Raw genomic sequence first — 17,346 nt, 5'->3', positions numbered from 1 at the left:
AAAACAGAGGAGATCAGTTTTGCCACGATTCAAACAGTGGCGCGTTTCTTTGCCAGACAGAATCATCAGATGAACGTCAACAACGGACCTTCATTTCCAAACAAGTAGCGCACCCATAAGGACCCTACATTGGACGCAAGTTGCTACCCCACAATGTCTTGAGTTTGTTGTTGATACAACAGTAATTCTAGATATTAGTGTACGAGATTGGCGCGTTTACGGCGTTTCTGTCTCGTTCATGCTTTCACCCATCACGCTTTCGACTCTGTCACGACGTTGCTCATTCTTGCCCATCAAAATGGAAGCCTGTGGTGCCATTTCTGTTGCTGTGCGTGTATTGTGCGCTGGAAAATCCCAACGGCGCCTCTAAGAGTGCACAAATGCAAAGTGAGGTTCCTGGGCTCTAGCTTCTCCATAAGAAGATCGTACGCTTCAAGGACAGGTCTCAGTGCTTTATCCCCAGCCCGACCATTTGGACAGTTCGTAATGCTTCATTAGTGCTTAGAAAGGGGTACAGCGGAGTCGAGTAGTACGTCCTTATCATCAGTTGTTGATAGTAGAAAAAAGGCGAACTCGGCAAATCGATCGAATAGGCCTTCTGAGCTTCAGCAATTTAGCCCCTGTGTGGACTACAGCAAAGTAAGTATACATTGCGTCAAAGAATTCGCACTACGTTTGATAACAGATCCTTTGTTACGGTAGGCAAACAACCTGTTGCTGAGCTTTAGCTGAAAAATTACTTTCCTGTAAAGACAAAACCATCGGAAGCATACCAAAAAAAAATCTAAAATTCTTATAAGTCTAAACCTACTTTAATATACTTCATGGGGTAATTAACACTTATACACACTGTGCTTTTCTGTGAATAAAGTATAGCTTTTTTATGAGGCCATTGTGGTGTTCTGTGGCGTACTACGCCCTTGAATTATATACCTAAAATTTGAGTTGCTGCTCCACATGCTCAGCTTGTTATTTATTGAAACCTTAAACTCGCCGTACTAAAAAAAATCGATATAGTTTGTTTAGTCCTACTAATATCGTAAATCATCCAGTCTTAGGTGGCTTCGATAATTAGAAGGTATCCGGTGAGCCAAAAAAAATCATGCTTTTGCACCGCTTGAAAGTGCGGGCAAAAATTAGCTTGTGATACCACCATTATTATTGCGCATTGGCAAATAGCAACGGCTGGACCAGTCATGGCGACAACAAAACAATGGTCATCGATTGTGGATGCCCCATTTCCAACCAACAATGACGTGCCACCACCTCTATTCCAAACGAGCCTGCTTTTGTCCAGGACAGAAGCATGACTCGTTACGAGTTTGCAGCCTGAACCAGTTACCAAGTCGGCCAATGAACATACTAACGCTAATTTGTTCGTGAAACAAATGGCGAGTAGCGACGCTAGCCTTGCTGCACGGCAGACGGAGCTGGCTTGCCGGTGCTTGTCTCCGGCCATGCTGACGTCCCTCGGAACGCTATCAGTGGCCGTTCGTCTGCCTGCCTGCACCCGTTCTCCTGGGGCGAGAAAGGGAACTACGGCATCGCTAGTTGACGAATACTAGTCTAGCGAAGATTTTTTAGAGATAGTAACGCAAATTCCCAGGCTTCTTGTCTGTCTGGCCGTTCTTTCGACTGCGTCAGTTCTTCTCGATACTGCTACTAACCGTCAGAGAAGTCCGTAGAGGCTGATGCTGTTAACCGAGAATACTATGGATAAACATAGAGCGAAACATTACTCCGAATGCGAGATATGTTATTTTAAATATGCATCGACAATAGGTGAATAAACTGAAGATGGCAATGGGTAGTTAGGAGTGTACAGTTGAACTCATATCTCTGCTGGCGTTAACTAGAGAGAACAGTAAAGAAAAAAATTGTCAGGAAAAAGTGGTGTTATTCGTTTACAGCACCTTAGAAAAGGTTTTTACTTCTAGAGGAGTTTAGGTGATTTCTTGATGGAAAATCTTTGGCTTGGCCGAAGCTGATCCTACGAACGATAAACATTCATTTTGTTCAAAGCTGACATTTTCAGGCTCCAAAACTGCGCGAACATTCAATGTATAATCGCTATCAAGACGTAGAATATTTTCGTAGCTCTTATCCAAATGAAGATTATAAGCTAAATATTAGAAATATTATTAAAGCCTAGAAGTATATATATATACTTTTTTTTTCTCTAGCATAACCACTAACTAGATTGTTTGTTGCGTGCCAGATAATCACCTAGTGTAGCTGTTGGACTAAACACGTACAACGTACGAGTATCGGTACTACTACTACAACAGCGAAGCTCGCTGAAGGCTTCCACTGCATCATAATTACTTGTCCAAACGAAGCCAAAAGATTGCATTATGACTGAGCGTTAATAATATCTACCAAAGCAGAACAACCTGTAAAGGATGATGAGACTGCAAGATCGATGGTTTATTCCTCAGTTGATTTTTCTCCCTGTTACTGTATATTTACGTTGCAAGCTTTTCAGTTGCGTGTAGCTAACCAAAGCCTTACACAAGACAATTTTTATTACAGCTGTTGCTAGCAGAATTATGGTAGCTAGACCGGCTTGCTTCTAGTCGCCGCATCTCCTCTGAAGCCCGCTACATGTCCGGGCAGAGTAGTCGTATGGGCCGCGTGTGCTGGTGAGCGCTCTTCTGTGCAATGATCTTTTTAAGCTCCCATCCCATGGACCGCGGACCTCGTCCAATGCCGCAGTCTGCAATCACCAACAGCCTCGCCATTGCCGCGGTCATCTATCTCAGCATCTTTACTGTGCGGCCTGTGTCAATATCAGTGCATGTCCGTGCCATTGTAAAGCGAAGGCAACAAAATTCGATAGTTATCCTGTTTAGTTATTGCTGAGACATGTATATTCAACGATAGATTGACGAGGGTTTGCCGGCCTACTCAACCCATCGTCTACATATCAAGTGAACTTGCTGCCGCCTGGTAGCGGATCGTGTATACATCACGTATATGCAATGTACACTTAGTGGCTGTAACAGACCACTGCAATACAACAATACCGTTTCGGAAAATGATGAAGTGTTGAGGCGATAAGCAACGGCCCTTTCAAGGCGTGGCGGTGATTATTGTTGTCGCCGCCGTCGTTGTTAGAATACTTTTGAACTGATTTGCAGCAGCGCTAGCGTTGGTCTGATCGTACAGTGACACCCTATTGTGACAACAAAATGCTTTCTGTGCGACGTTGCAGCAACAGCATGACCGAGGCAGTGGTTTCGAGGGCAAGCCAGGCGGGCCTGGCAATGAGTGCTCCAAAGCCCCAACAGCCACTGAGTGCCGCCTCGCCAGCGGTCGATACTGTAAATGTGAGTATGTTATTGTTTTTCGTCTTTTTCTTGCATGTTTGTTGATTTGTGTGATTCGTTACCTTAAATACGTGGCAGCTGGTTGCCTGACCCTGTTCGATGCAAAGGCATCAAGTGTAGACAGGGTCCATAAAGTAATATGGCAGTAATTTAAACTTTTTTATACCGACATAGTTGTCATGAAGTTCTCTACATCAGCAGACTGATTTTTCTATTTATGAGTAAATACTAATTTGCTTATAGACTCAGTTGTGTTACATACATTATACTGATTTGTTATTTTCAAATATCAATAGATGAATAGATGGAGTGAGCGGTAGTGTTTCTCGGAAAAGATTTTATATAGGTCATACAAAGAGCAAAACATCTAATCCATCGGCATCTGCTGAGCTGATTCCGGTCAGTTTTATCTGGGAATGAGCAGAGCGTGCGTTTTGACAATATGCTATTTCGAACCCGCTTATTATGAATCATATTATCAGCAATTTCATAAGGCAAATATTAGAACTAAGCACAACCGCGATATTATTGGGTGGCATCAGCACCAGCACGAGAAGCATCGAAGTGTGTGTTAGCGGTGTTTTTCCCCAATGTGTCTGTCTATCACTCCTAAGCCATGGCTAAATATAAATCTTGCGTAAGCCGGTTTTGTCATGCATGTTTCTGCAAATTTACATGACATGTAGGCAGATTGGATTGGCTTGAGTTAATATGCATGTGCTTCTTAGGCTCGTTTTCGTCGAGAGCGTTTGAAGTGTGATTCGCAGTCGCGTCAGCTAGAGCGGTCGCAGAATAGAATAGCAACGTGTATTTTTCGCCACGTCTGCCAAGTAATGTGCTTTGGTCTTTGGCAGAAACAGGTACCGACCACTCGACGTTTCGAAATGGATATTCCTACTCTATTTCCTTCCGTTAGATAGCATGCTCATTATCGCTAAGTTGCTTTTACCACACAATTTCCTAGAAGGGTCAGTTGCGTGTGCTAATTCGTTGATTCATGCGACGCGCAGCTTACGAATCTCAAACTTGGCGACCAAGTGTTGGAGCAACAGGTACAACCGATACGTTTAAATACCTAATATACGATTCTGTATCTAATGAAGTACCAAAAGGAATCCGGTGGTCGTTCGTAACTTATTCTATAGTTCACAGTAGAACTAAAAGTGAGCATCAATAATATATGGGACTAAGGTCTATTGTGCTCCGATACTAATCTTAACTTGTAGTATTTTTTCTTATAGATGTATATATATATATATATATAATGGATGATGCATGATTGTAAATTAGCTGAGCAGCATTTGTTCCGTTGAGACCTTTTCAGATGTATTTATTGGATAAAGCATTTTTACGTTTATTGGAATCTTATGGACTCGGAAATGAACCCGTTACGTTTGAAACTGTAAGTCTAATATACATTTATACTTATTCTATTTGTTTAGTACAAACTGACTAACCCTTGACAATTATGGTAAATTTGGTCAATTGTAAATTCATGAAAGTTTTATATCTAGGGTTATAAAACACTAATTTGATAAATGTTTTATGAGTGAGTTGTCTCTGTAGAAACAAACTAAACCTAGTGTTTATTTTAACTGATTAAAATTCTCTTTTAGATTGTGCATTCTCTCAAGCAATACATCGTCTCACATGGACTCTTCCACGTGTCTCGTCCAGACGTAATAATTTGCTCCGGTGATCCTCTGGGTGTATTATTCAAAAGGACGTCATTTACCAATCGAGAGGCTGTGTATGTATTTCGACCATCTGGCTTATATGGTTCGATAATTTTGCAAAGTAACTACTAGTCCTCTAGATCTACTGTAAGCGCAGTTTTCCCTAACCATTGCTATCTATATTTAGGTGCATGAATGAATGCTTGTCTGAATCTGTTTTGGTTTGTAAAATATAGCATATAGGAATATTGGGGCGGGTAGTAAGGAGAGAACGTTGCAGGTGGTTGACACTTTGATGTCGCACCGTTTCGACAACGTGCCAAAATGGAGCTTCGTGACTTACACGTCGCTCCTCTCTGCGCCGTCATCATGTTCGTTGTTATGTGTCGGCAAAAAAGTACCTAAAAAGTGATTGTAGAAATCTCAGCAGTAGAACATGTTTTGACTGTTACTGTGGTTGGTGCAAAACAGTGACCTCAATGCTGGTCCACAGAAGAACTCTTATGTTACAGTACGAATATGGAAGTGTATATATTTTGCTGTAGATGCATAGCTTATCATAAAAAGAAGAGCTAATAGGATCCCTGATGGCTCAGGGAGATTGAAGTAAATCTACACCGTTTAGTTAATGATAGCCAACTATCAAAGCCTCTTTAGCTTTTCATTATGAACTTCTATATTTCTCTCACATGTATCGTTTCGTACGTGACTAGGTATAATTAGCATCCAGTTCATGTGCAAGTTGTTGTCACCCCTTACGATTATTTTGATGCTCTAGCTCTCAAGTATGGCTAACAGCATATCTTTTACTTCGGCAGTGCGAACCTTAGATTCGGGTGAGACCAATGGATTTCATCGAGACTGACGTGAGGTCCATTTCTATAGGGCCTGCATGCCTCAAAACCGGGGTTCATGGCTTTTTCATGCGACCGAAGATTGAAGAGAAAATTGTATGAAAGCGCTTGAAGATAAGCGGAACATACACGTTTATCAACTGATGGCGTGATGTCCCCGTTTAGCGTTCAAATCATACCCAAATGTGAGCTAATCAAGTGGTCACTAATGCCTACCGCAGTGTTACTGAACACGGTCAGTTGAAAAAAATGCGAGTCAATCTGCCGACCGCATCTGTTCACTAACGTAATACAAAATTGAAACCGTGATGTCGAGTTACGAACTGCGGGCGGCCTTATTGACTTCTTGATTGGCTAACACTTATCTATGATTATGTGACGACCAAGCTGAGCCATTGGCAATGAGGCAAGAGGTCCAGCTGAGAACAACTTTGTGATGATATACAGGTAACGAAACTTGTGTCGGGCACAAAACGCGAAGCCTTTGAACTTATCCACTAATTGTTAGGTTTTTTACCATAGGTAGTGACGAGCCGTTTGACTGAACGAGTGACTGTCCGGTTGGTGAATGAATGATTTCAAAGTTGTTTTTGCTTTTTGTAATCGTGGTTTTCTTTTTTTAATTATCATTTTTCGCGTTGCTATATTATTACCTGTTTGTTTTCAATGAGGATCACTTCTTTGCTTGTCTTGATCTGTAGCTCCGTTTACCAGTAATCATAATTTTACAGTTTTGCAGTGCCTGCAATAGGTTCAGATTAGTCAAGTCGTTGCAGCCTGTATACAAGTCTAGGTTAATAATTAATGGACAATTTCTCTCCATTTGTGGTTTCCTCTCTCTCTCTGTTACCAACTTTTTCAATCTACCCCTCTCAATATGATCTGACCATCAACATGAAATCTGGCTACGCATTGCATCTCTGCCATTGATATGTTCCCTCAATGCGTTCTTGTGTCGCTTATCTGTGGTCCTGTGGGATCGCACGCGCGCGACTTCGGATCAACGAATCGACTACAACGACATTCTCACAGAAGCCTAATCAGGAAGCACATATCTCCTGTGTTCACTCAAAAACGACACGATGTTGGTAAGGGTTCGCTCTGGTCAAAAACGGCCAACTAATATATAAAAAAGCTATACTAAGCTTAGTCCGTAAAAGATTCGCTTCTAACAGCAACCGATGTGTTGGTCGATTTCCTAGTCTTGACAAGGAGAATGACTGCTCACTCGAAGCAACTTAGAAAGCGGAGAACCCTGACCATTATAACCGGTGGTGATTGCAGCCATGCGTGAATAAGTTGTTTGACATTCGAACGATTTCATGGAGATGCAAGGCTCTCTCACCCCCGCCCTATTACGAGGTTAGGGAGGACGCGTGGTTTTATAGAGGCAGTCACTGGGACAATTTTAAGGCATTTAGGCGCCGTACGCCTCCGTGCCTTAAAAGCAACTAAAGCTGGGAGGAATTGCTCGGCTCTTTTCCACTTAGCTATGCGTCCCCGTTCATTGTCTCTTAACCTTTTGAGGAATGCGGTAGGCGTAGATAAGAGAACCTGGATGAACGACGTCGGATTTATTTAAACGCCTTTCTATTAGGGCTAGCTGCTGAAAGATAACTGTCTGAAGGTTTCACATGCCCTGAAACTCTTACAGAAAATGTTCCTAAGCAGTGGCTTCGAGTACCATCCAGACCTCAATATCTTACCTTCCTAAAGGCCACGGGGCATTGCACGTCGTCTCGGGCCCCGCATTTCCTTTTGACGCCTGCCGTTGCTTCCACCCCTAGCCGGCGAGGTGTTCAATCACTCTGTCACCACTGTGATGTCATGTGATGCATTCTGCACCAGGGGTGGGTGGGTACATACAGCTGGAACTTGAGAAAGGCTCGACAGAAGTGGCCGCGGACCTTGCATGTCCGTTGCACGGCGGTCCTTTGGAGAGCGTGGAGGGCCCGGTTATATGTAAACATTGCACGGGGCCTTTATTTAGCACTTTTACTTGTCCGCACTGTCAACTCTTCCTCTATACCTATTCTACTCATTGATAATGGCCATCAATGATTAGAAGGCTTATTGCGTTCTGGCGAAGGCCGTCTATAGTTGGAAACAGCGACAGGTTCAGGGCTATATAATGTGCTAGAGCCAAACTTGCTTGTTTATCCTCGTCTGACCTGTACGATGGCATGTAATGGTAACCTTATAGGATCGCCTGCGTGTATTAAAGCGTCGACGGACGTAAAGGTACTGGATGGGGTCAACGATGACCACAAGGCTAGTTCATCTGAAGAGGAGTCAGAAAGCGTTGAAGAACTGGACGTGGAAATCGCCTTTAGTGAACAAGGCAGTGGGAGTGGCCTGTCGCTCTTCGAAGAATTCCAAGATAGTGGCAAGAGGATCGTTGGCTCGCTATCCTCATCTGATTCGTTGTCCGATCTGGACGAACTTGATGATCCCGAAGATCGTACGGCAGCAAGCGTTGTATCGATACTTTCTGAGTATAACGAATTTGAACCGCTTAGTGACGGCGGCTCAGATGATGATCTCGAATCTTTCTCAAGTGACTCTGATCTCGAAATAGTAAGTTTCTATGTATACGGTGTATCGCACTTTGTGTTATCGACTTCAGGCATCACTAATAGTCGTCTGCGTAATAGTAGCCATGATCTGCTGCAGTAGCATCCGGCAGCAGTAGCACAGTGACCTCTAGTATTTTATAGGAACTTCTTTCCCATTTCTTCTTTTTAGCATATTGTTGAGGAGAAGGTCACGGTGGAGAGCGTCGGGTACGAAGATCACGGGTTCTTCGCCGATAGCTCGGACGCCGATGTTAGCAACACTGCCAATACGGAGCACACGGTATGTGGTAACGCACACGGTAGAGGAAAATCGCGACAGTGGAGACGACGACTCGAAAGGCCACTTTTTACGTAATCGCTTTTACTATGGTTAAGGAACTTACGTGGTGCCTAGCGATACCTGCTAGAACGTTCGTGACAACTTTTGACCACCTAGTAATTACTATAGAAGGAATACATAGTTATGATATGTAAATAGTGGCCAAAAATTGTTGGAGTGTATCAAATGACTGTGCCTTTTGCACGCAGTTGCTACTGTTTATATACCTAGGAGATTTGAAATGTGACCGTTATATGTGACGTAGATCCTTCTTAGTCAGTTTGCAAGCAGCCTAAAACGAAAAACAACACGTAACAAATCGCGGTATAATGCTAGTGGAGCTGTGCAAACCAGTAGCAAACGAGCATCTCTGGGATTCGCTTCATTCGGTAGCTTTCCGACATGTATATATAAAGGGATGTACAGCGGAGCTGAATTGTTGTTAATAAGTGTTGTGGTGGGAGTGCTACCATCCCAAAGATGATCGTTTTCTCCTAATGTGCACAGCTTCATTAGCATTATATCGTGGCCTATTACGTGCCCAACCTGCTGTATACTATTTATCATTTTAGGATGCTAGCGAACCGGTTGACAATGATATACGCCACATATGAGGAGAATGACGCAACACTTATGGTTCATATCTCCTAAGTATATGAACAGTTACAGACCCGTGCGGGGAGCGCATTCATATATATATATATATATATATATATATATAGATTGTCCGGAGCTATTCGAAAAATCAGAATAATCTTTGAAACGCCGTGAAATTTGCTAATAATGTTGTTGTTATGTACGACTATAAGTGAAAACAAGAAAAATAAATAGCTATCGTTTAGTGCCAAAAATGAACTTAAGTGATGAAGTCTAATTCTGAGAAAAGAACGTCGGTGGAACCCGTTAAAGGTCAGTAGAAAGATGAAATGCCTTTTGCAGAAGAATAGCTCGTTCCTGATGCAATTATCCACAGGACGGATGGAAACGACAACAACGGTGACTACATTATAGGATCCACACGAAAGACTAGTGACTGTGATTATAGGAACGTCTAAACAACATTTAGCATGAACAATATGCTTCCTGGTACTTCGATACAAATTTTTTCGGAGCATGTACTGTTATGGGATTTTCGTTAAAAAGTACTTAAAGCAAAGAAGAACTCAAGAACTAGGTTCAGATCCGATGGAAGAACGTGTGGCGCACTTTAGGCAGTTTACGTAACTAGAAGTGTTGTATAGGACTCGCCTGGAGCACGGTATCACTGTAGACGATAAGTTCGCCTTGTCACACTGATCTCGTTCGAGGTCCAGATGTGTAGTCACCTTCCCCGTGTTCCTAAACTTTTAATGTGATTGCACTAGTAAGGAACTGAGTTCCACATTTCCGAGTGTTTTGGCCAATCCATTGCGTTGATTTTCAGCACCAAATGATATTAAGGACTTAATATTATTAGTTTTTAGAATTAGATATTAAGATAGCTGCGGAATTGAAATTTGTACTTATTTCTCATGCTAGTGGTTCTAGTGTATAGAGGAGTAACTCTTTAAGATTTTCCATTTCGCTCCGGACAATCCAATATCTACATACATATATTCAATGCTTAGCTGTATTAAAATGCATGTCTGACAATGTTTTGACCAGGCGCATAAACGGTCTCCTCAAGTACTAGTATACACATGTGGCAACATTTATAGGAGTCCTAATAGATAATCTCAACATTGTTCATGCTATGATTGTAGTATTAAGATTTTAATTTACAGTATGACTGTTAAAGGTAGATATATTAGTTTATTAATCAGAAAATTTCTGAAAGCCAAATTTATAATCCGTTGTTGAAATTGTAAGTGGCGCATTGAGCTTTCTGCCTTACATTTTCTCTACTAGAACTATCGAGCACCTGTGCGAATGAACTCTGATTAACTCTGCATTGTCTATATAATGTCTTATATTATTAATTACTGTCATTTGCCCTAGAAGCCAAGCTACAGCTGTGAAAACATAGTCACTGAAATCTCAATAAAGCTGAACTGAATTCAGTCTCTAGATTTATATAGCGACAGTATCGGCTAAACTTTTATATACCATACGGCGTTTTGACGCTTTGATCCGCTCAGGTATGCTTGAAGTACCTAAAAAACATGCTCGTAGATCGTACTTGACAGCTTAGAACAATAGTGACATGTTATATACTTCGTGACATGACTCGAACATTGAGTAACCTAGCAGCTTCTGTGCAGCGGCTGAGCCAATCGGGCTACCCGATGCGTAGTTCGGGTCCGCCGCTGACTGACCATCTTTTCTACTGGCTCTACCAACTACTGACTCAACACAAGCGCAAGACCGAAGCGGTCCCCTCCCATCTTGGACAAGCGCAAAATCGAAGCGGTCCCCTCCCATCTTGGTGATCGATAATCCGAACGTCCCACGCGACACGGAAATCTCGCCGACCTGGGAAATGGCCGCGTGACAACCAGAACTTCAACCGCACGGTCTGTACCATCTCATCTCACACCGAACAACAGAGAGAGAATAGAGCTCGACAGGGAGCCCTACAAAGGGAAAGGTAAACCTCAGTAATATTGAGGCGAAGGCGTCTAGACATTTCCGTTATCCTGATGCGAACGCCAAGGCAACCCTGGTCGCGCCGAGCTCGCCCTTGCGGTCTGGGTACGTTGGCGTTGGTTGACGGGTACGGCGGGTAAGAAGCGAACATATGTTGATGGTGATGATGCAAAACGTTTGCTAGTCGACGAGGACAAGATGCGGAGATTGCGGGCCTTGCAATGACGGCGTTTGGCGCATAGGGCCTGTAAATACGATCAACATGTTTATCAAAACCTTAAGGCCGCCTCGCCTGAGAACAGCGGCCGTACGTCTACGATGCATCACAATCAGGTCCGTCTTCTTGCAAGTGGGTTGCAACAGACGTTAACCTATCCTGAAATGACGACAAGCTTCAAACAAAGTGCGTCTAGACCTTTGTCTGAAGCGTGGTACAGTGAACGCCGTGGCGTAAATGTCACAGTCAAGTAACACGCACGGCTTCGTTCGGAAAGGGCCCTGATGGTACGAGGGATTCCACGCGAGAAGTGTGGCGGGACACTTTCCGCTGAAGTGCAACACTATCTCGTCGGAAGACTCTCGGCTGTGCAGGGACCGAAGCGTGAGCCGGTTGTGACTTGACTAGCTCTAAGTCTCTACTGAGACTGCAAGCAAGGTGCAAGAACAGCGAACTATGCAAATGCTGGATGCAGCAAAGGGTCAGAATGCAAACGCGAAATACCTATTCTTCTAGAAGACGGACCCAGCGAAGTCGTCCTCCTTTTCTAGTGGCCTTTTATGGCTACAAGAACTGTAGGACTGGCGGAGGGTCTAGCAGAAAACTTTCTTCTTCCTGTACCAGAAAAATGTGCGCGCTCTTCATCCTGCTTTCTCCAGTTTACTTGAAGATATCATGTCCGCAAGTGGCTTCTTGAAGCAACAATAAGGCTTCGGATCGTCCCTGGTGTTTAGCACATACTAGGCTAGAGCCGACAGTCATTGAGAAGGTTGTGGCAATTTGTTAATGACGAATGGTTGAAGTGCACTTTCGAAAAAGTACTCTTTCGAGTACCTTTGTACTTCGCCGTTTTTTTGCACGACTGATTTTGTGCTCTCGAGTCTTATATCAAAAGCAACATACCATACTTGTGTCCTTGCTTTCCGTAACAATTGAAGTGCATATGCAATAAAAGACATGCAACGGTTGAAAGAGAACCGGGTTAAAAAGTATTTTCGGGTTCAACGTTTAGGTCAAGCAAGATTTAAGCATATCAACGTGAACCAGCAGTGGCAAACATACCAGTACATGTTGTCAACTGCGGTTTAGTATTGGTACTCGTGAGATAACTCGTTTCAAATGCCTCTTCCGTATTTCTCTTAACCAAAACTGCGCTACGAACAAAGCCTCAAAAAATCCTATTGCACCCAGCTTATGTTTAGAAAGTGTTGTACAAGCTACCCAATTATTACGTCTACGAACATACTGTATGAAGTGTCATCTACCGGCTCCCTGGAGTTCACTGAGAAAGAAGAACATGTCCCGATTGATTTGCAGTTTTACTTGCAACCGGGACGAAGATTATGAACTTTCTGTTATTCAAGCAAAGAGCGACGTGAAATATAGGTTCATAGTATTATGTGAATTGTATGTGGTCAATAATAGCTTGATTTGTGAGTTCTCATGTGATTTGTGAGTAGACATTACTACTAAATTAGCTGAAAATTTACGACATACTGTTGTGTCTTAAGTTTGGCTTTAGAAGTGTTAATTACCCCCCATCGGTATGTTAAGCAGAGAAATCAGTGCGCAGTAACTGAACAAGTGTAGAGGCAGGGATAACAGACGAGCGACCGTAGAACTTAAGGGCAGAGAACAAGTTCCAGTACGCGTGTGTTACACAGGGTGACTGCTGTTGCGGTCGAAGTACTGCTTGTGTTATAAACAATCAATAAACCAAACGTTTAAGTATGAATGTTTCCCAAATTAAGTAATCGAATGCGAATGACTCAAATATGCAACTTGCAGAACTTTTTAGACGCATCCCCATAAAGATAGCCCTCATAACCTTTTATTTCTATTTAGTCTCATTTTCTTCTTCTCAAACGCATTTCCAATCGAAACATTTCCACCGCGTTAATAACTTTGTACAGAAGCGAGTAATTGTCATGAGTGGTTTTCGTTCTGTCTTTCTGTCGTTTGGCCAACAATGGTACGCAGGTGGAGAATCCGTGGTTTTGCAAGTGTCAGAGTGATGAGGCGAAGAGCAGCAAAGGCTTTTGCCACAGTTGCTGGACAGCACAGTTCGGCTGGCGCAAAGAGGATGAACGCAGGGTGCCGCCGAGTGTTCAGCGTCGCAAACGGGCCAAACGGCACAGTGCTCAAACCGATGAAAGCGCTTTGAACACCAAGAGACGTCGTATCGATCTAGGACAACTGACCAACTATTCGGAGACTGCCTCGTTGGTCAGTAAAAGGATCCTAACATTTTTTAGATCCATACCGGAACTAGCAATGTTGTTACTTTTTACTGTCCAAGTTGTTTCACAGTTCTTACGAGTTGCAACAACTCGAATAGGCATTTCGTAATAAAACTCTAGGACACAGGCAAATTGTTACGACACGTCTAATGGAGAGAATGTGTATGCATGTACACTCTTACATTTGAGAGGGGCATTGACAGTATAGTTCAGTAATAACGACAATTAAAAACATTCGGTTCGCATCTCAGGTATTTATAGCTATTTCATTTTTCTTTTTAGCCACTGGACGGCTCCTCTGAAGACGTGAACTCGGCGTCGCAGGGCCAATGTTCGACGGTCTCTGTATGCGAATCGTCAGTGTCAACAGACACAACTCCAACGACTTCGCCGATTGGTGTCTTGGACGCTCTAGGGACGTGCATCATCTGCGAATCGCGTTCGCGAAACACGGCTTTTTGTCATGGTCGTTCAGCCCATATCGTTGCGTGCTATAAGTGCTCACGTAAAGTGCAGGAAAAGGGCCTTAAATGCCCCCAATGTCGTCGTATCGTCGAGCGCGTCGTACGCCTTTACGTGTAGATAAACTGTATATTTATTACTTTTTTGGTTCGACTTAAACGGGCAATTTCAAATACTAACAGAAATTTCGCATGTAGCGGAAACCGAAATGTGAATAAAATGAGAAAACAAAAATCGAGCGTGAGAAGAACAACGCGGAAGAAAACAGTTTTTTTGACGATTTGTCACTTGCGACTGAAGGAATCGGTTGTAAGATGGTGACGTAAACACCTACAAAATTCGGATATTCGGCACGTCTTTGTTTGGTTTAAAAACTGCTTTTTTTTTTTAAATTTAGATTTGGTAGTTCTAGCTTACTTAAGTTTTAAGTTTGTGACTTATCGATTAAGTAGTTCCGTTCAGATATCATGCCACCCGGATGGAGTTCTTTTCCAGCAAGAAACATATCTAGGCGTAACTTAGCGTACTTGCAGGCTTAATACATATTACATGTAGAAGGGAAAAAGACTATTAGGAAAAATATAATAATATAGGGTACAGAAACGATCAGAAAAGGCACAATTGGCGTCATGTCAGAAAGCCATGCCACCTGTCAAACGGTGATTAATGCACAACAGATGGATATATCTATATATTTAAATCTTATATATATATATATATATATATAATTAACATTATACAACTGACGTTCTGTTTTTACCTTCTTTAATCTAAACGGAAGGAGAAACCCTTCATAATATAAACCGCTAGTCAGATTTCCGATGCGTGGACACAAAAACAGGTAATCCAGGGCAAATCGGTGGCTGAGTCCTTTCGAGTTCGAATAACCGTTCACGTGGAGACTAGACGCGTTTTCAAATGGGACTGGGCATCCAAGTTCCTTGAACATTTTTTCTTATAGTTTAAGGAAAATCAAACAAATAAATTGGTATACGATCATTAAAATTTATGTGGAATACAGCTTATGCATCGTTCGAAGAAAACAAAGAAAATCGACTATTTCAAGCGTAAAAAAATGCTACAATTTGCGTGTGTGAACGTGTTAAAGCGAACAGTTACATAGTTGTGTAACCCTTTATTCTATTTACTTGGGATAACACACTGTTATCGGTAAGAACCAGTCTATCGTGAATATGGCAGTAACTACTTAGCAACGAATGGATACTAATAAAACTCAAATTAATCCATGGGAGTATCTATCGATGAAGATTATCAAGTTCTTCTATACGTGGCTACGGAAATAACTTTTTTTGATTCTTTGGGCACTGGCTGACAAATTATTGTTAAAAAAATTTGTGTTTTAATCGTTAGTTATGCGAAGCGTTCTGCAGCGAAAGACCTGACACATAGCTAATTTCATAATGGAAGCTGTAAATAATAGTTTCTATATCTATAACCCGCGTGGCTGAGAATCCCATGAAATCGCGAATCTTAGATAAAACATTTCAGCAGCAGGTTAATTTTTTACAATTGATTCTGTAGAAAAATGCAATAATTTAACAAATTTCTATTAATTGAAGTTGAAAATCATTAGCAATTGTTTTTGTATTAGTGAAACAAACATGGCGTAAAATAGAATTGACTGCGGTAAGCTAGCTAATTGTTATTTTTACAAGAATAAATCACAAAAAGTAGAAAAAAAACTAAAAAAGACTGGATGAACCTATTATAGGAAATGGGTGATTAATAAAAGCGAACGTAATTCGTAACTTGAATGGCTTTTTGCTTTATAGTACAACTGTGCAGTTTGTCTACTATTGGTTTCTAATCAATAAAATGTTAATATATAAAGAAATAGTGGTAAGGCCCGAATGTTGCCTTGTAGGACGGGTACTTTCATAAGGTCTCACATTCAGTTAAAATTAGCCGAAATCTGGTCCGAATCTAAATAAAGTTGAACTAGAAATTGGTATTTAGCATAAAACGTGTAAACGAACTGCTTGAACAAAATGAACTGGTTCATCATTGCTGCCTGACTGAATATCAGGACCTATCTACAATGGTTATTTTCACCGAGACGTCGTAGTTAACGTGGTGGTCCGTAAGTAGGGGTGTGGATCAGACGCACGTAGTTAACAGAGTCAGTTTTGAAGCAGCTAAAGGCCACGACATTATCCAATTAAAATGAACGTTGGACCAAATTATTAATTTTTCAGACTACAGATAATTGTAATTGATTGACTTACGTAATCCAAACGTCGAACCTCCAAAACTTTGTGGGTTGGCGATTGATGCGAAAAAACAAGCGGACCGAAAAGAAGCGAGATACGCTTCGACGCTGCAGATATAAGAAATAAAGTATTTTACGATGTTCGTGGCTTTCCTCTGCTCAAAGTCGTAAGTACATCTTGAAAAACCATGTGCTCCGTGAGCCACACGGTAAAACCGTTCGTCCGCAATAGAAGTGATATGGTACGATATATCATAAAACGGGGTGCAATGAAGCATCTGCCATGGGAATGATTAGAAAAAGAGCGTGTACAGAATACTAGCGGCGAGAAAGACGAATGAAGCAAAATGAAAGGAGGGTTTTAAACGTCGATTTCGTCTTGGTGCTGCGTTTTTTTCGTTTTTGTATATTTATATGCAAGAATTCTGATAAGGTTTGAGTTATTTACGCGTGGCGCTGTCAAGAGTATTGCTGCCTGTTTTAATGCTGGTGCGACTTCATCCAATGTTTGTCAATGAATTTACTCAAACAGTTTTCAACTTCACATTAAATAAAATAGTGACACGAGCAACCCAAATGCCTCAATGGATTCTTTTCTACCTAAAAGGACCTTTACCGCAACGGATTGCTTTCTACAAATATTATAATTTCAACCTTGTAAATTTCTAACGGTATGCTCGATCTCTCTTTCTCAGTTCTGATCAGCTATTCACAGTATAGAAAACCGAGGAATGAAACACTGTATACTTGCGTGAGTAGCACACAGTTACCCTTAGGACCGGTAGGAAATAAAAACTGAAATTAAGGTAAACATTTTACGACCCTTCGAATATTTTTTACAATCTTATGAAGAAATACAACGTACTACGATATTATCC

General features: G+C 41.8%; 1 protein-coding gene across 5 annotated transcripts; it reads left to right on the top strand.

The window, feature by feature from the left end:
- Positions 1-75: 75 nt before the first annotated feature.
- Positions 76-16,007, top strand: LOC111264143 (E3 ubiquitin-protein ligase Mdm2). Of its 5 annotated transcripts, XM_022839770.2 has the most exons (9): positions 76-639; positions 3,215-3,329; positions 4,654-4,731; positions 4,946-5,079; positions 6,892-6,947; positions 8,063-8,436; positions 8,605-8,715; positions 13,517-13,762; positions 14,059-16,007. In XM_022839770.2, the coding sequence occupies exons 2-9, from the start codon at positions 3,222-3,224 to the stop codon at positions 14,356-14,358; spliced, it is 1,407 nt and encodes a 468-aa protein (XP_022695505.1). In that variant the 5' UTR covers positions 76-639; positions 3,215-3,221; the 3' UTR covers positions 14,359-16,007. The 5 variants fall into 5 exon arrangements, with proteins under 5 accessions (XP_022695505.1, XP_022695507.1, XP_022695504.1 ...); XM_022839769.2 differs by lacking the exon at positions 76-639 and having other exon boundaries at positions 2,674-3,329; positions 6,895-6,947; XM_022839768.2 differs by lacking the exon at positions 76-639 and having other exon boundaries at positions 2,674-3,329.
- Positions 16,008-17,346: the final 1,339 nt, after the last annotated feature.

Source organism: Varroa jacobsoni, unplaced genomic scaffold (assembly GCF_002532875.2).
Source record: "Varroa jacobsoni isolate VJ856 unplaced genomic scaffold, vjacob_1.0 scaffold_823, whole genome shotgun sequence".
Taxonomy (NCBI): Eukaryota; Metazoa; Arthropoda; class Arachnida; order Mesostigmata; family Varroidae; genus Varroa; species Varroa jacobsoni.
The sequence above is the reverse complement of the archived record's forward strand: the minus strand, read 5'-3'. Positions and strand labels throughout refer to the sequence as shown.

What these genes read in the sequence shown, in the direction of transcription:
- LOC111264143 (XM_022839768.2), top strand. Translation starts at nt 3,192, where the DNA reads ATGCTTTCTGTGCGACGTTGCAGCAACAGCATGACCGAGGCAGTGGTT. An exon ending in TCAAAAACGACACGATGTTG is followed by an intron (nt 6,948 to 8,062) that starts GTAAGGGTTCGC and finishes GTAACCTTATAG; the next exon opens with GATCGCCTGCGTGTATTAAA. An exon ending in CTGCCAATACGGAGCACACG is followed by an intron (nt 8,716 to 13,516) that starts GTATGTGGTAAC and finishes AATGGTACGCAG; the next exon opens with GTGGAGAATCCGTGGTTTTG.